The sequence below is a fragment of the Microtus pennsylvanicus genome, chromosome 4 (assembly GCF_037038515.1).
Source record: "Microtus pennsylvanicus isolate mMicPen1 chromosome 4, mMicPen1.hap1, whole genome shotgun sequence".
NCBI lineage: Eukaryota > Metazoa > Chordata > Mammalia > Rodentia > Cricetidae > Microtus > Microtus pennsylvanicus.
The window spans coordinates 79470898-79487576 of NC_134582.1; the positions used below are offsets into that span (position 1 = coordinate 79470898).

General features: G+C 46.2%; 2 protein-coding genes across 16 annotated transcripts in view; one reads left to right on the forward strand and one right to left on the reverse strand.

Annotated features, from left to right (window-relative positions):
• The first annotated feature begins 940 nt into the window (after nucleotides 1–940).
• Nucleotides 941–13976, forward strand: Kiaa1191 (KIAA1191 ortholog). Of its 8 annotated transcripts, none has more exons than XM_075969598.1 (9): nucleotides 941–1103; nucleotides 1669–1775; nucleotides 1998–2084; nucleotides 5342–5520; nucleotides 8032–8158; nucleotides 10327–10451; nucleotides 12185–12291; nucleotides 12412–12551; nucleotides 12634–13976. In XM_075969598.1, exons 3-9 carry the CDS (start codon nucleotides 2057–2059, stop codon nucleotides 12837–12839), a joined length of 912 nt encoding a protein of 303 aa, XP_075825713.1. In that variant the 5' UTR covers nucleotides 941–1103; nucleotides 1669–1775; nucleotides 1998–2056; the 3' UTR covers nucleotides 12840–13976. The 8 variants fall into 8 exon arrangements, with proteins under 8 accessions (XP_075825713.1, XP_075825717.1, XP_075825711.1 ...); XM_075969596.1 differs by having other exon boundaries at nucleotides 942–1103; nucleotides 12631–13976; XM_075969597.1 differs by lacking the exon at nucleotides 941–1103 and adding an exon at nucleotides 1128–1432 and having other exon boundaries at nucleotides 12631–13976.
• The window catches only part of Simc1 (SUMO interacting motifs containing 1), a 36034-nt gene continuing 33263 nt past the window's right edge, over nucleotides 13909–16679 (reverse strand). For all 8 annotated transcript variants that reach the window (XM_075969587.1, XM_075969593.1, XM_075969592.1 and 5 more), the window contains one exon: nucleotides 13909–14814. In XM_075969587.1, coding sequence (XP_075825702.1) covers nucleotides 14564–14814 — 251 coding nt within the window. In that variant the 3' untranslated portion in view covers nucleotides 13909–14563. The remainder of the gene's footprint in view (nucleotides 14815–16679) is intronic.

Here is a 16679-nt window from a genome sequence, read left to right on the forward strand (position 1 = left end):
GGAGGCTAGGCTGTGGTATGCTCCTGTATTTGGTCAGTTCTAGTGTGGAGACTGCCCGTTTCAGATACTTCTGAAAGACAGTTTGCTCACTCCATTGCTTGTTAACTGAAGTGATTAACTCTATTGGATCCATTGTGTGTATGTGTGTAGTTTATGGACAGACCTCGACAAGAAAGAGAGGGCAGGAAATGGTGACAGGGTCACAAACCCAGGGAAGTCCGTTGTGAACTTTCTGGCTTTGATTTCAAGATATATTTACTATACCGTCTCCATCTTCTTTTTTAAAAGATTGATTTTATTTTATTTTTTTTTAATATTTATTTATTTATTTGTTATGTATAGAATATTCTGTCTGTGTGTATGTCTGCAGGCCAGAAGAGGGCACCAGACCTCATTACAGATGGTTGTGAGCCACCATGTGGTTGCTGGGAATTGAACTCAGGACCTTTGGAAGAGCAGGCAATGCTCTTAACCACTGAGCCACCTCTCCAGCCCCTGATTTTATTTTTATATGTATTACGTGTGCGTGTAGTGTCCTTGGAAACCAGAAAAGGGCGGCCGATCTCGTGAAGCTGCAGTGAAATCCCGAAAGTCGGTGCTAGAACAGTCTCAGGTCCTCTACAAGTGTGGGACTTGCTCTTCAACTGCTGAACCATCTCCACCTGTCTTCATTCTTTTCCCCTCCCTCCACTCACCCCACTTCCCGCCATGCTCCTGTCTCAGCCTCCAAGTGTTTGGGTTACAGTCGCATACAGGCGCAGAGGAAGTGCAGCAACAGGCGACCCTCGCTCCGGGAACCCCATGGGGTTTGCCTTAAGATTCCAACCTACACGGAAGGTGAAGGTGGTCATGGTGATGATCCCAGATCGTGGACTACAGCTCCCAGCAAGCCGCGCCAACCGCCGAATCAAGTCTCGCGCGACGTGCTGCGGTATCGGGATGGGCTGTGCTTTGGCTGCCGGCCGGCGGCAGTGCTTAGTCGGGAGAGTGAGTCGCGCGCTCACGATGGCTCGGCTTTGCTCAGCTCCTCAGCCTCTTGGGCCATCTGGAGCCTCGGAGCCTCTTTAGTGCCGGAGTTCGGGCCGCAGGCGGCTGGCGAGCAGGTGACGGGCTTCGACTTGGCGCTGCTGGAGGGGGCTTGAGCCCCGGGGCGCCGCGGCCTGGGGGCTGGGTGGGGGCCTCGAGCCCCTCTGAGATCTCCAGTTAGGCTCCGTGCACCCGCGCTCCGGGCATCCGCGGGCTTGGCCTCGAGGGGTGGGACCGTGGAAGGATCCGGCCGGGCTTTATACATCCCGGAGGCTTTGTTTTGTACCTTCTGAAGGAAAGACTTGGGCTTGGGGTCGCTGTGGGAGAGGTGAAGGGCGTGTGTCTGGCTTGCCGATGCCCTCGGGGCTGCGGTGAGTGGCCCCAGTGAACTTGAAGAAAAATTCGGGTCAGTAATGCCTGCTGTGCACTGCGGCGCAAGGGTTTTAAGGATAGTTTTGTTAAGAGGCGGTTACTGTTAGCCGGCGTTAGTAAGAGTGTGTTGGTCTTCGCTGCTGCATAGCCCATTTCTGTCGAGGGGAGATGCTATGTAATACGGCTTGTGATGGGAATGAACGAATGTACAGGGCATCGTTTGGTGGGCTTGGGAGCGCTGTACCAACCCTGGTTGTTTATTGTTATTAGAGCCTCTGGATGGAGTCTTCCTCGGAAGCTTTGCTAATTTGCAGCAGCTGGGCAATGCTCCTCATTACCATCTGTCTGTCCGCATAGTTCAGCGTCATTTCATTGTGGTAAGGCGTCTTCACTGTGTCTTGTCTTTACTTTCTCCGTTGTTAAGATGAGCCAGGGGGTGAACCGTTGAACTTTATCCTTTGGGGTGTGTTTGTCACACATTGGTTCTAGTGTATGTAAGTTTCAGCCTTATTAACAAGCCATAAATCGCTGAGAAGAGCAGCCCTGGAGTGATCATCCGCTGTTCAGCTTAAGAAAATGCCCTTTGTTATTTTTATTAGGTGGCAGGGACTCCGCTCCGAATTCTGTATAGAAAAAGCTCCTGGATCCCAGTCTTTCAATGGCTTCGAGACAACCAGAAGTGCCTGGTAAACAGAGTTCTTATTTGGTTAAGTCTGTTTTGCCTTTATTGATCTAAACTTATTTTCTCCAAATCATATGTTAACAGTTCTCCCATTTGCCACTAGGGAAGTAGTCAGATTGTCATCATTTTAATATTATCTCATTATCCTCCAAGCCACGCTCAGATCTTTACTTAGAGCCACTGCCCTTAAGTGTATGACAATACATTATACCAAAGGAGAAGAATTAACAGTATGTTTGTAAGGTGTGTCAGTGTGAATAAATTACCCTATTTTGAGGGTGGTTAGTGTAGGACGGAGGTCTGGGCAAAAGATAGAATCACTGTTAAATCTAACTCAGTTGTAAAAACGTTTGTGTCAACACTTAGTGTGTTCTCTTGGTTTGTTCTCTTTGGACTGTTACCAGAAAGGAAGACGATTTGTTTTTTGTTTTTTCGAGACAGGGTTTCTCTGTGGCTTTGGAGCCTGTCCTGGAACTAGCTCTGTAGATCAGGCTGGTCTCGAACTCACAGAGATCCGCCTGCCTCTGCCTCCCGAGTGCTGGGATTAAAGGTGTGCGCCACCATCGCCCGGCTTAAGAAAGGCTATTTGTAAATCAGGCTGAATCACTGAGTCATTCTCAGAAGTGTAGACTGTGTTGCCTGCCCATCTAATGTGAAGATTAAACAGTTTTTTTATTTGTTCTTTGGAGACTGGGTCTCTCTCTCTGCGGTTTGTAGTTCTGGCTGTTTTGGAACTCTACTTGCTTGTTTGTTTTTCGAGACAGGATTTCTCTGTAGCTTAGTGGCCTGTCCTGGAACTAGCTCTTGTAGACCAGACTGACCTTGAGCTCGCAGAGATCCTCCTGCCTCACCCCCAAGTGCTGGGATTAAAGGTGTGAGCCACCACCACACCATCTTAAATAAAACACATTTTGCAAATTGAGTTAAAAGTGGCTGCTAAATCTGCTTTTACTGCTCAAAAAGTGTTGTTTGTTTGTTTTGAGACAGTCTCACTTTGTAGACCTGGCTATCCGGAAACCCCAGAGATGCTCCTCCTGAGTGTAGGATTAAATGCATGTGTACCACGCCTGGTTCTTTGTAGGCACATGTTTCTTAGGAGAGGTTAGCTAACGTTATCGTCATGGTTTTTATGAAGCCACTGGGAACAGTCTTTTTTTTTTTTTTTTTGAACCCCGGTCTCCCGCGAGACAGGCGGAGATACTCACCACTATACAAACGAGGATGGGAACAGTCTTGAACATGGTTCTGAAATTGCTCCCCAGTAGGTAGGTTAATGGAAGCGTCTCAATGTGTCTTAGAATCTCTTGTCTCAGCTAGGCTCACGCCTTTAATCCCAGCACTTGTGAGGCAGAGACTGGAGAATCTCTGAGAGTTCGAGGCCAGCTCTGGTCTATAATAGAGCTAGTTCCAGGCCAGGCTCCAAAGCTACTGAGAAACCAACCCTGTCTTGAAAAACAAAAACAAAAATCTCTTGTTTCTACCATTATGTGTGTCTTCCATTCATACTGCATTGCCATAAACTCATTGTAACCATGCAGAACTGTGGTGTCACACTCATTGGGTTAGTGCTTTGTAGCATGGACGCATGGAGTGGTGGGCACAAGGTGGGAGCCCTGACTTGACTGTCTACTGCACACTAAGCTGTGTGATTGCTTGTGCTCTGTACCAGTTTCCTGGTCTCTGGGACATGGGAAGAGCATTTGTTTAGTGATGATTGGATACAAGGAGGGATGTTAGTGCCTGGTAATTTCTATTTGTCTATTTTAGTTGAGATACAATGCACATCCTGTAAATTCACCACTTACAGTGGGTAGTGTAATGGCTGGTGTGTTCTTAAGGTTTGCATCTATCAAATTAACCTACTTACAGAGTATTTTCCTTCTCTCAGAAAGACTTTGCTCCCATTAGGAGTTACACCTCATTGCCCTCTCTCCCTGGCTCCTGGCAACCTCTTGGGTTTGTTAGTAGTTATTAATATTGGAAATAGTCACATGGTAGCTGTGGGTCTCCTTGCTGTCTAAGTGAACTTTCTGGGGTTTGGGACTTGCTGCCAGGCAGGCTGCTATCTTAAAGAATATGATTGTATAACAGGAAAGTATCATCTTGAAGGCAGGTTCTGGATCAGTAAACCAAAGTGAACCTTCTTGCTCTCTGTTGTGGCACAGCTGAGAGTGCCCTTGAAGCATGGTGCTGGCGTCACAGCTCTACATTCCAGCAGGCCTGTGGACAGGGCTGGCAGGATCAGGCTGGTAGTGCTGATGAGAGCGGCTGTCAGTCATTTCTTTGGAAATGTTCAGTCATCAGAATACTAGAAACTGGAGGTGGTGCCAGGCTGTGAACTACTGCTTGTAGTTCTCTTTGTGGGGAGACAAGAGGCATGGGGTTTGCTGTAGACTTGGTCAGACCTCAGCCAGCTATTTTCTCTATGAACTAAGGCAGATCAGTTCACGCTAGGGTTTAGTTTCCTCATCAGATGTGACAGAGAGAGGTAGAGTGAGGGGGAAAAGAAGAGAAGATACCTCAGCCACTTTATGTCCCTTAGTCTTGTATGTCTGCGAGTTTAGTGTAAAAGTTTTGAAATGAGATAGATTTGAGTTTTGACTGGAAATCATGCTTTGAAATTGAGACTTTGCACAGGTAAATTTAAACTGAGTTTAAGGTTCTTTAGTCTTTAAAAGTGGATTAGGTCTTGGTGTAGTGGTGCATGCCTGTAGTCCCAGCTCTTGGGAAGAACTGAGGCAGGAGGACTGACAGAATTTGAGGCCAGGTGTGCAAGTTATATAGTGAGTACCAGCCAGCCAGGACTACATAGCAAGACCCTATGAAAAAGGAGGAAAGAAAAGAGGATAGTGTTGAGTGGCTGTGTGGAGGGAGACTCCGGAGTGTAGTGGGTAAAGAAGGCAGTTAGCACTGCTATTACCCTTCCTTTGAATGGATTGGTAGCTGCCACAGACAAGCTGTCCCTAAATAAATTCCATAGCTTCCTTGTCTATAGATTATCTTTTTTTAAAAATATTTATTCATTTATTATGTATACAATATTCTGTCTCTGTGTATGCCTGCAGGCCAGAAGAGGGCACCAGACCTCATTACAGATGGTTGTGAGCCACCATGTGGTTGCTGGGAATTGAACTCAGGACCTTTGGAAGAGCAGGCAATACTCTTAACCTCTGAGCCATCTCTCCAGCCCTCAACAGATTATCTTAAAGCCACTAGTATGTTGAGTTGATATCCCATATTGACAGGTATCTCTGTTCTTAGCTCTTGCATCCAGTGGGCCTCTAGGCAAGATGTCCCTGCCCATCGGGGTGTGCCGCCGGGCATTCAGCTATGATGATGCCCTAGAAGACCCTGCGCCCATGACTCCTCCTCCATCGGACATGGGCAGCATCCTCTGGAAGCCAGTGATTCCAGAGCGCAAGTATCAGCATCTTGACAAGGTACCTTACCCTGCTGACGACTTCTGAACTCTCACCCCTTTGTTCTCCTGTTCCAGAAGCCTTCAGTGAGTCTCTGCCCTCTAACTCAGAGATCGCCTGCCTCTGCCTCTGGAGTGCTGGGATTAAAGGCGTGCGCCGCCACCACCACCTGGCTCTAAAACTTGGTTTTGTGATTGCCATAAGCACAGTCTCTTGAACGCCTGCTGTACTGTTGCTTTTCCTTTTCTGTTTCCCTTGTTACACTTGCAGAACAGGGACTTCTTTCTAAGAAGCATTCCCCATTGCTCTGTGGAGAGCTCTGTAGTATCAGTTGTCTGTGGGAATCTGGTCCAGGTGGCTGTTGAAGAGAAAATGTTCTAAAGACTGGGAAGCCAGCCGGGTGGTGCTGGCACACACCTTTAATCCCAGCACACTGAGTCAGGTGAATCTCTGTGAGTTTGAGGCCAGTCTGGTCTACAGAGAGAGTTCCAAGATAGCCAGGGCTACACTGAGAAACCCTGTCTTGAAAAACAAAAACCCCAAACGAAAATAAAGACAGTCGTAAGAACGGTGGCAACCTGTGTACAGATGGTCTTGAGTCTGAGGCCAGCATGAGCTCCATACAATGGTCCCCACCCAAAGCAAAGACCTCAGGTAACAACTCCAATAAAAATCTACACAAAAACAAACTGTAGCTGTTTCCAAGGCTGGTGCAGGAGGATTGCCTGCTTGGGCTACACAGTAAATTCAAGGCAAGTCCAGGCAACTTAATGAGGTCTTGTCTCAAAATAGATGTTAAAAAATAGGCAGGGATGTACTCGGTGGTAGAGTGCTTGCTGAGGGTCAGCCCTGAGCCTGGGGGTGTGCAGGGGAGACTATTGTGTGAGCCTTTGTGCAGTGGTCCGGCGGCAGTACTTGCTGGCCCAGCCTCCTTTCCTGTTGCTCTGATAAAATGTTCTGGCAGAAGCAGCTTCAGGGAGAAGGGCTCATAAAGCTCCCAGTTCAAGTACGGTTCATCCTGTGGGCAAGGGAAGGTGGAGGAGCTTGAAGGAGTGAGCTACATCTCATTCAGAGTCAGGGGATAGAGAGGGAATGTATGCTGATGCTCTATTCGTTTCCCCAGCTTATCCAACCCAGGAACCCCTGCCCAGGGAATGGTGCCATCTCTAATAAAGATTGGTCTTCCCACATCAATTAAAAGAATCAAGATAACCTCTCACAGACACTCACAAAGGCTAATGCTCATCTAGATGATTCTTCCTAGGTGTGCTCAAAGGCCTCTCTCTTGGTGGTGTTAGGTTCTGTCAAGTTAACACTGTTCACACTAACTATCGCACTTGGGAGTTTGTTAGAAACCTAATTTTTACTTAAAAATCTTATTATTTTAGAACCCAGGGCGTCAGACATGCTGGGCTAGAGACAAATTCCTTTTTCTTTTGATACGGGGTCTCACTCTGTGGTCCAGGTTGGCTTTGAACTCACAGCAGTCTTTAACCTTCAGAGTGCTGGGACTACAGATGGGTGTCACCATACTTTGTTTATGTGGTCCTCAAGATGGAGCCCTTGTGTCTCATCTGACAGCCTAGACCTGCCAAGTAGCCTGAAATGTATTTAGCCAGTACTCAGGTGACTGATGCATGGTCAAGCCTGAGGGAATATTCTGCTCAGGCTGAATAAGGGTCAGTGGTTGGCATATGTTCAGTGCTTTGTAAGAAGTGTCTCTTCTGTTTCTTTTTTTTTTTTAAAATATTATTTATTTATTATGTATACAATATTCTGTATGCCTGCAGGCCAGAAGAGGGCACCAGACCCCATTACAGATGGTTGTGAGCCACCATGTGGTTGCTGGGAATTGAACTCAGGAGGACCTCTGGAAGAGCAGGCAATGCTCTTAACCTCTGAGCTATCTCTCCAGCCCTTCTATTTTGTTTCTGTTCTCCCTGTTTGTCCTTTCTTTCCTTCATCCCGCATTAATTTTCCCTCTGTTTTGGTAGGTATTCCATCCTTGCCTTGACCTCACTGTGTAGCCCAGACTAGAGTTGAACCCACACCAGTCCTCCTGCCTCAGCCCCTCTAGCCCTGGGATTACATGTGTGTACCACAAGACCAATGTTTTATCTGTAGTCTTATGGGCAGACAGTCTGGAAAGTTAGGTCTCAGGGCTCCAAATTCTGCCTCTCCTTGTGTGATTCCAGGCTCTTCCCCTAAGGTCTTTTCCTGTTGTCACTGGACTAGTAGAGGCTTCAAATCTTTCTTCTCTTACAGGTTACATGTTCTTGTAACTCTTCTCTTAAGAAGTAAGTTTAGGATGGGCGGTGGTGGCACACGCCTTTAATCCCAGCACTTGGGAGGCAGAGGCAGGCAGATCTCTGTGAGCTCGAGGCCAGCCCGGTCTTCAGATTGAGTCAGGGCTAAAGTGAAAAACCCTGTCTTGAAAAACTGAAAAAAAAAAAAAAAAGGAAAGACAGACAAAGAAAAGTAGTAGTTTAGGTGTGACTCCTGCTCATGTGCCTCCTTACCTTTCTTGGACAGACAGAGGAAGGAGCGGCCAGTGTCTCTTCCCTTGCTGTGACTTCATCAACAGCCACTGACAGTTCAGACAAGGCCCCTGTGGTGAAGGCCAAAGCTACCCATATCATCATGAATTCCCTGATCACAAGTAAGCGCCCTTGGGTCTCAGCAGAGGAACTGAGGGAGGGAGTGCTTGCGCCTCAGCTGCAGCTGGTTCTCAGACCTGCTTTCGTGGGGCCCCCCATTCGCCTGGCTGCTGAACCTCATCGAGGAGGAAGATTTCTGCCTGTTAAGCATCTCATTGGCTTCATCCTGCTGTTGCTTGATACAGCCTCATTTTCCTGGACTGACCAGTATGGTCACTTTACTAGATATGACACCCCACTTTCTGAAATAGGGAATCTAGCTGGCAGGTCGATGTTAAGGTTGAATAGCATTAGCAGGAGCTTTGGATCCACTGCTGTTACTGGCCTGGTGTGTTGCTAGAGAAGGTGGCACACTGGAGGACAGCCCTCTGGCCTTGCACTGCTATATACGTTTATTTGGTTTTGAGACAGAATCTTGCTGTGTGCTCTCACTGGCTTTAAACTCAAAGCAGTGCTCGTGCCTCAGAGTTTTATGGCTAGTATTGCTCATATACTACTGTACCCAGCTACTTTTTAAAAAATTTACAGCCGGGCGGTGGTGGCGCACGCCTTTAATCCCAGTACTTGGGAGGCAGAGGCAGGCGGATCTCTGTGAGTTCGAGACCAGCCTGGTCTACAGAGCTAGTTCCAGGACAGGAACCAAAGCCACAGAGAAACCCTGTCTCGAAAAACCAAAAAAAAAAAAAAAAAATTTACATATGCATTTAAAAATAATTTATATTTTCACAAACAAATTTTGATAATGCTGATCAAGGCCTTGAACATGATGGTCCACCAGGAGGGAGACCAGGTTTGGCGCCTCAGTTTCTTTAATTTTTAGAATGTGTTATTGATGGTCCTAATGAGGCTTAATGAGAGCTTTTTATACTTTTTTTTTTACGTTTTTTAAATTTATGTATATAGTATGTGTGTGTGAGAGTGGAGGTGTTAGAGGCCAGAAGGCGACATCAGATCCTCTAGAGCTAGGGTTACAGTTGTGAGCCACCCAGTATGGGTGCTGAGATCTGAGCTCGGGTCCTCTGGAAGAGGAGTAAATACTTTTTAACCACTGAGCCCTCTCTCCAGCTCCTCTTCTTAAACTTCTGTCACAATTGCCTAAGCTTCTTCCTTCTCAAGGGCTGTCCTAGTTGGTGTGGGGAGTTAATTATTCAGTGCACGGCTCTGCATGTCAGCAGTAATACCTGCCCCAGGGCTGAGGTGCACAGAACTTCTCCTTGGTTGGCCTGTATTTTCCTCTCCAGGAGGGGATCAGTGTGTCTTGGTCACTTCTGGAAAGTTGACTCAGAAAGTCAGAGTCCAGACTCCCTTTGTTTCTCTGTGATTGCACCACCGGAACAGCAGCTACTACTTGTGTTCTGTAGCTTGACCATTCTGGCGTTAGGAGGGCACAGCTGTTGTGGCTTCCGAGGCTACCAGACATGCTCATGGTACACAGATATACTTGCAGGCAGCACACCTGTTACATAAAAAGGAAGTGGAGTGTGTAGATCCCAAAGTCTGTTGGTGTGGGGACTGTTCACAGCTGCCATGCTCGTGTTTAGTGTGAAAACTTTGTACCTTAAGAAAAAAATCTGTCTTAAACACACACAAACAAAAAAGAAAAGAAAAAGAAAAAAAATCATCTCTTCTTGTTTATTCCATAGTGAGTGACTTGTGAAATAACAAAATAAACCAAGCTAAAAAACATCGTTAGCTAGGGCAGGAACAGCAACAGGCAGATCATGTGTAAGAAATGTGGGGTCTGTAGACCTTGGCTAGTTTAAGGCAGGTGGCTGTGCTGTGAATCTGACTGGTACCTTGGGGACAGCTGGCAGGAATGTGACCTGCTTCTCTTTGACAAATTTTCTGTGCAAGTGCTAAGTCTCTTAGGAGCTTAGTGATTTGGGAATTCTTACTGTGTCTGGATGCCAGGGCCTCCTGGCCTATTGCTGAATGTGAGGGTGTTATGGAGTCTAAGTGAGAGGAGGTGAGGCATTCAGCATCCCTGTCGGGCAGCTTGCTTTTTAGTATGCTATGAGGGAAGGCTGCACCTGAGGGTCAGAATTGCCATGCCAGGGCCTGTCTGGGGGCACCCTTACTCTCACGAGGCAGTGTGGCCTCTTCTGGGAAGAACAGCAGAGAGTACTGTTGTCCTGGTTAGGAGCTGAGCGTGACTGTTCTCTCTTTTCAGAACAGACCCAGGAGAGCATCCAGCGTTTTGAGCAGCAAGCAGGACTGAGAGATGCTGGCTACACACCCCACAAGGGCCTCACCACTGAGGAGACCAAGTACCTCCGAGTGGCAGAAGCACTCCATGTAAGCAACCAGTGTTGTTCATGGCTTGAAATATGGCTATGGTTTAGAAGTTTACAGCTCAGCTGTTTGGCAACTAAGAGTGACAAGATAATGGGCAAAGGGACCAGGACTGCCCTGCTAAGGTGCACTCCTGCTGAAGGCCTGCACTCCTGCACTTTGTAAAGTGTTCACATGGATCTTTAGAGAGGTCTCTTCGTACTGAATGGTGTTCTGTGACTTACGCATTCACATCATCTTGACATTGATCCTTGGAGGTAGATACTACATTCTGTTTTGTAAATAAATAAGGTACTGGAGAGAGAAATCAGTAAGGTGCTTGCTATGAAGCATGAGGATCAATCTCTAGAAACCATGTATAAAGCTGGATATGATGGATGATCCATGCTGGCTGCCTCAGTGCTAGGGAGATAAAGATAGGTGTATTCCTGGAGTTTGCTGGCCAGCCTACTCTACTCAGCTCCAGATTGCAGTGAGAGATATCTCAAAGAACACAGTGGTGCCAGACAGTGTGCATGGTTTTACTCCCAGCACTTGGAGGCAGATGTAGGCAGGCCTCTGTGAATTCAAGCCTGGTTTACATAGGGAGTTCCAAGACAGCAAGAGCTTACATAGTGGGACCCTGTCTCAAAATAACCCAAACCAACAAAGTAGGTGGCTTTTGAATAGTGACACAAGTTGATCTCCATATGCACTTTTACCCCGTGTGCACACCTTCTCTCCCACAGTTCATATACACACATGCAGGCACTCATGCACATAAAAATAAGTAAGGAAAGAAAGAAAGCAGGGCAGTAGTCGCACATGCTTTTAATCCCAGCATTCAGGAGAGAGAGGCAGGCAAGGAGATCTTTGAGTTTGAGGCCAGCCCGATCTACAAAGGGAGTTCCAGATCAGCTTGGGCTATTGGGCTGTTATACAGAGAAACCCTATACAAAAAACCAAAACCAAAACAAAGCAAAAAACCCAAAGAAACGAAAAAACTATATATATGCTTTTATTTATTTATTTTAAAGAAAAAGCTGGGTGGTGGTGGCATACGCCTTTAATCCCAGAACTCAGGAGGCAGAGGCAGGCAGATCTCTGAGTTTGAGGACAGCCAGGGCTACTCAGAGAAACCTGTCTGGAAGAAAACAAAGCACAAAACAAAACCGAAGTAGCCATGGCAAGTTCCTGTGGGCATAGGAAGAACATAAAAAACACAGTGTGTGTGGGGGGATGGGGGAGCTATGTGGTGAGTGGATGGGCTGCATTGTGGAATGACATTCCGATGAATCTACAGGCTAAGTTTAAAAGCCACTGCTGTGAGAAATTAGTCTTGAACTGGTGTCCATCTGAGCTTAGACAGGACTGATGCTTCTTGGGGAGTGTTCAGTTTTTACCATTCATCTTGCCAACTTACACAGATTGATGTGTTGAGAAAGTGAGCTTAGGTCTAGTAGAGGCATAGCCCTCATGGAGGACAGACATACTACTATGGAGCTTCAACTTAGACATAGAGCTCTGACTCTCCCAGCTAGTGTACTGGCACTATTTTAACAATGGTGTGGAGGTGGTTGGTTACGGGAGAGGAAGGAGAAGGAGGTAGGTTTCTTAGCATTTCACTACAGAGGACAGATAGCAAGTGAGACAGAATCTCTCCTGCCTGAAGTTAGGATGTGCATCGGAGTGCATACACTGACTGCGCGGCTCTGTGTCTGCTCTCCTCTGAAAGTCTCTTCTCACCGTCTGAACAGAAACTAAAGCTGCAGAGTGGAGAGACAACAAAGGACGAGAAGCAGCCTGCATCGACCCAGTCCACCCCGAGCAGCACCCCTCACTCCTCCCCTAAGCAGAAATCCAGGTGAGTCCTTCCTTTAGGGAAGCCAGTGCTGAGGTGGTACTGGCCTCCAGCCTGTGGAAGACACTTCTCATGATATAGGAAAAGGACATTCAGAAATACATATTTACTTCTCCATTCCAGAGGCTGGTTCCCCTCTGGCTCTTCCACAGCTTTACCTGGCCCGAATCCTCAAACCATGGATCCTGGGAATGGAAATGACAAGAACTCAGTAGACAAGTGGAGCCTCTTTGGACCACGGCCCCTGCAGAGGTCTGACTCTGGTAAGAGCTCCTTCAGAAAGAGCAGCGAGGCCCTGGCTGGTGTATGGGCTAGGGGCTATAATCATTTGCTTTTCCTTAGCAGGTTTTGCCATCCAGGCTTACAAAGGTGCCCCGAAACCCTCTCCTATGGAGCTAATGCGTGTCCAAGCCACACGAGTAGGTGAAGATCCAGCAACCTTCAAGCCGCCTAAGATGGATATCCCAGTGGTAGAAGGGAAGAAACAACCACCTCGGATCCATAATCTCAAACCCCGTGACCTGAATGTGCTCACACCCACTGGCTTCTAGAATGCTTTCTGTCCAGGGTCTGTGGTTTTCCCTGGGCTCTGACATAGGAGTTACATAGTTAACTGGAGGCCTGAGTGACATTGTGCAGATTGTCCTTGTGTGCAACCATTTTGCACTGCTTTTAGGTTGGTAGAATATGTCAGTGGTGCTGAGTGACCTCACCTTTTTTTAATCATTTATCCTAGGGAAGGACTTTGACCCTTGCTCTCCTAGATAAATAAGTGCTGGTGTGCTGGATTCCTTTTCCTTGATCAACATGGGCAGTTACAAATCATGATAGAGGTGCCCACCAACTCATCTGGACAGCCATGCTTCCTGACATGCTTTTTTAGCCTTGTGAGTGGGCCTGGACTTGTCTGAGAGACCACACTTGGCAGGGCCACAAGTTCTTTGTCTTGATTAGTCCGGTGTACACTTTGTCCTCCTGGGCCCCTGTAGTTGAAGGCCTGCTTACTTGCTGTGCCACAGAACAAACACTAGTCTCACATGGCCTCTTTTGCACTTTAACAGGAAATTAATTGAACTGAGTCTACTGGTTTCATACTGATGATTTCCCCCTCCACCCCATTGGGGATTGAATCTAGGGTCTTGCTCTACCAAGTTAGTTTCACCCTAGTTCCTGGATCTTAAGCTTTTCTTAGTTATGTGTATTTTGTTTCATGAGACAGGGTCTCGCTATGTAGGCTTGGCTAGGCTGGAACTCACTCATTAGACTCAAAGAGAAGATCTACTGCCCCTGCCTCCCTGTGCTGGGATTAAAGGCATTCACCACCACACCCAGCTAAAACTTTTGTTAGAGATGATAAGTACAATTGGATTATAGTCTTCAGGTTCACCTGAATTTGGTGTCACCTTATTCTGATAACTTTGAGACCATTTTCCACCAAGTTAGCCTCATCTCTTCGGTAACGCATCTTACTGAGGAGAGGAAGCAAGAAAACTGCTTTTCTCTTCTCATTGTCCACAGGTCTGCTGGTCTTGGACACTGTCACAGCTGCTTGCTAGATCATTTTAGATAGTAGTCTGTTTACATAATAACCTTCTCACAGGGAAGCTCTGGAGTCTCAGATTGTTGTAAAAATTAATTTATTTGTGTTATCTTGTATTGACAATAAAAATCTTTACTACTTTCTCAAACCCAGGTCTCTCATGTCCATTCTGCCTGCCCAGTAGTGGAGCCGGAGCTTTGTAAACTTGGTGCCTTTTGATATAACTTTTGACATCAGATGTTTCATTAACAGGCTCTAATTTTGTTTCTTTGCCTGCTTTGTTATATTAGCTTTAATTAACTGGCCACAGAGTAATATTCATAGGCAATATGAAAAGTCTAATTAGAATGTGCTGTATTCAGGAAACACTCTTTCCAGAAACAGGCTGTTAGTACCTTGACTGATGTAACACTGATGAAGATTGTTCAGCAAAAGGGGGTCTTCACATCTTGAATGGAAATGTTGGACATATAGTGCATATTGTATTGCCTATTTCAAAAGCATACATAAATAATTTAATAAAAAATATATACACCTTGTATATTTAAGCCATATTTGAATAGGCTAGGATAAGGATTATAAAAAAAGATACTGAGGAATTATAAAGTTATTACAGCCTACTGATAGGTTTGGTCCTATGATATTCCTAACTACTGTTCGTACTTAAGAGCTTCTAAGTAGCTGGCCACAATCAGGAGGTATTCTTGGTACTCAGTGCTTAGAAGTCTGGCTGCCTCAGTGCTGTGGGGCAGGCTCTGTGTCGGGGTTCAAGTCCGCAGCATAGAAGAGCAGCAGCTTCAGCAAGTGCACTTTGTCTTGGAGCTGGGGGACTAGAGGTTCTCCCAGCATGTGGATTAGGCGGCTGCGGAAGGCCTCGATCTGCTTCTCCACATCCACCACAGTGATGTCATCTCCTTGCTGGGGCTTGGGCTTGATTCTTTTGATGATCAAGTCTTTCCGATCAATCACTGAACTCCGTAGGTGCTCTGTAAGAGGGAAGGAGTCAAACATCTGCTTTTTGTTCCTTGGGATTCAAAAGTTAAAGTCTAACTTGGTAAGTAAGGCCTGGTGCTTGGCTACTAGGAGACAAAAGGTCATGTGAGTTACCGTGGGAACTCCAGTTCTTAAAGGTTTGTGTTCTTGCCTCAACACTGATGTAAAAAAAAATGTTGCTGGGCAAGGCAGTCATGACTAAATAGACCCTGTCTCAAAAAAGGAAAAAAGAAAAAAGAGCTTCTAAAAGGTATATTATTGTGTGTGTATGCCATGTGTGTGCAGCTGCCCACAGAGGCCAGAGGAGAACATCAGATTGAACTGGTGTTTCAAGACAGCTATGAGCTGCCTGACGGGGTGCTGGGAACTGAACTGCAGTTCTCTGGAAGAGCAGGAAATGGTCTTACCTATCAAGCAATCTTGCCAAGAAACTTTATACAATCAAAATCAAAAGTATTTTAGTTTCTTTGATTTAAACAACTCTACTAAAACCTATAATAACCACTTAGGGAGAAATTCATGTGGATTAATTTTTACTACTTAGTGTATGTATGTGGGTGTGCCTTTCACTGAGGGTGCTAAAACATGTACACACTATACAACTGTGTACTGTGGCCTGACAGTGCACCCTTTGACACATCTAGTTGTAAGGACGGGTAAAGTGGAAAGTGCTTATCTAGCATGCAGGATTCTTCAGTTTACTCTCTAGCACCACAACCCCAGACCGCTGTAGTTACAAGAGTATGCAACAGAAAAGACCCTGTCTGCCCCCAACCAGGCAGACAAGCAGGCTGAAAGTAAGGCGATGGTGATGGAAGATTTACTACTTTTTCTCATAAAAGAATAATCCATCCTAAATTACGTATCACCAGCATTGTAGAGAAGTGAACCTAAACACCCATGTGTAGCTCACCCTATAATCCAGGTCTTAGGAGGCCACGGCAGGAGGATAGCCATGAGTTAAGGACCAGGCTGGGCTAGAGACAGAGACTTTAATTTAGTGCTAGTATTTTAAAATGTCCTGCACAGCACTTTAGGTTCCAGGCTGAGCAGGTTTATGAGTTCTCTTTACTTTCTACATAACAATCACCAAGTTAAAGTCAACCTCAACATAGGCATGGGCAAGTAAAATTTCCTCATTACTCTGAGAATAATCTAATGACAGGGTGATCAATAATGCAGCATGTATTTCCTGAGATCGAGAACATTTACTATTGTAACCTGGTGTAATCAACAAAAATAAGCTATCAACACATACACTCTTCAGAATGCCCAGTCCTGGGACTGAACCATGGCCTTGCATGTGCTAGGCCAGCGCTTTATTGCTGATCCTCAGCCCTCCAATACCACCTCTTTCTAATTCAGAATCTTGCTGGGGATCAAACGTTATATTTAACATTCATATGCTTTAGCTGCTCTTTAGTTGGGAACAGTACTTTTGATAGGGAAAGGTCATTCGTTAAAAATGGTCTCTGTTCCAGCAAGTCAATTTGACACTTGAATCATTGGGGAGGAGGGACTCTGAATTGAGAAAATGTTTCTGTAAGATTGGTCTGTAGGGCATTTTCTTGAGTGATCAGTGTGAGTGATACCATCCCTGGAGGTGGTCCTGGGTGTTGTAAGAAAGCAAGCTCAAGCTGGGTATGTTGGTGCACACCTTTAATCCAGCACTTGGGAGGCAGAGGCAGGTGGATCTGTAAACCCGAGGCCGGCCTGGTCTACAGAGCAAGTTCAGGACAGCCAGGGCTGTTACAAAGAGAAACACGGGCAGGAAGCTGAGGTAGGGAAGCATGTCAGTCAGCAGCAGCAGCAGCAGCACTCCTCCATGGCCTCTGCTCCAGTTCCTGCTTCCCAGTTC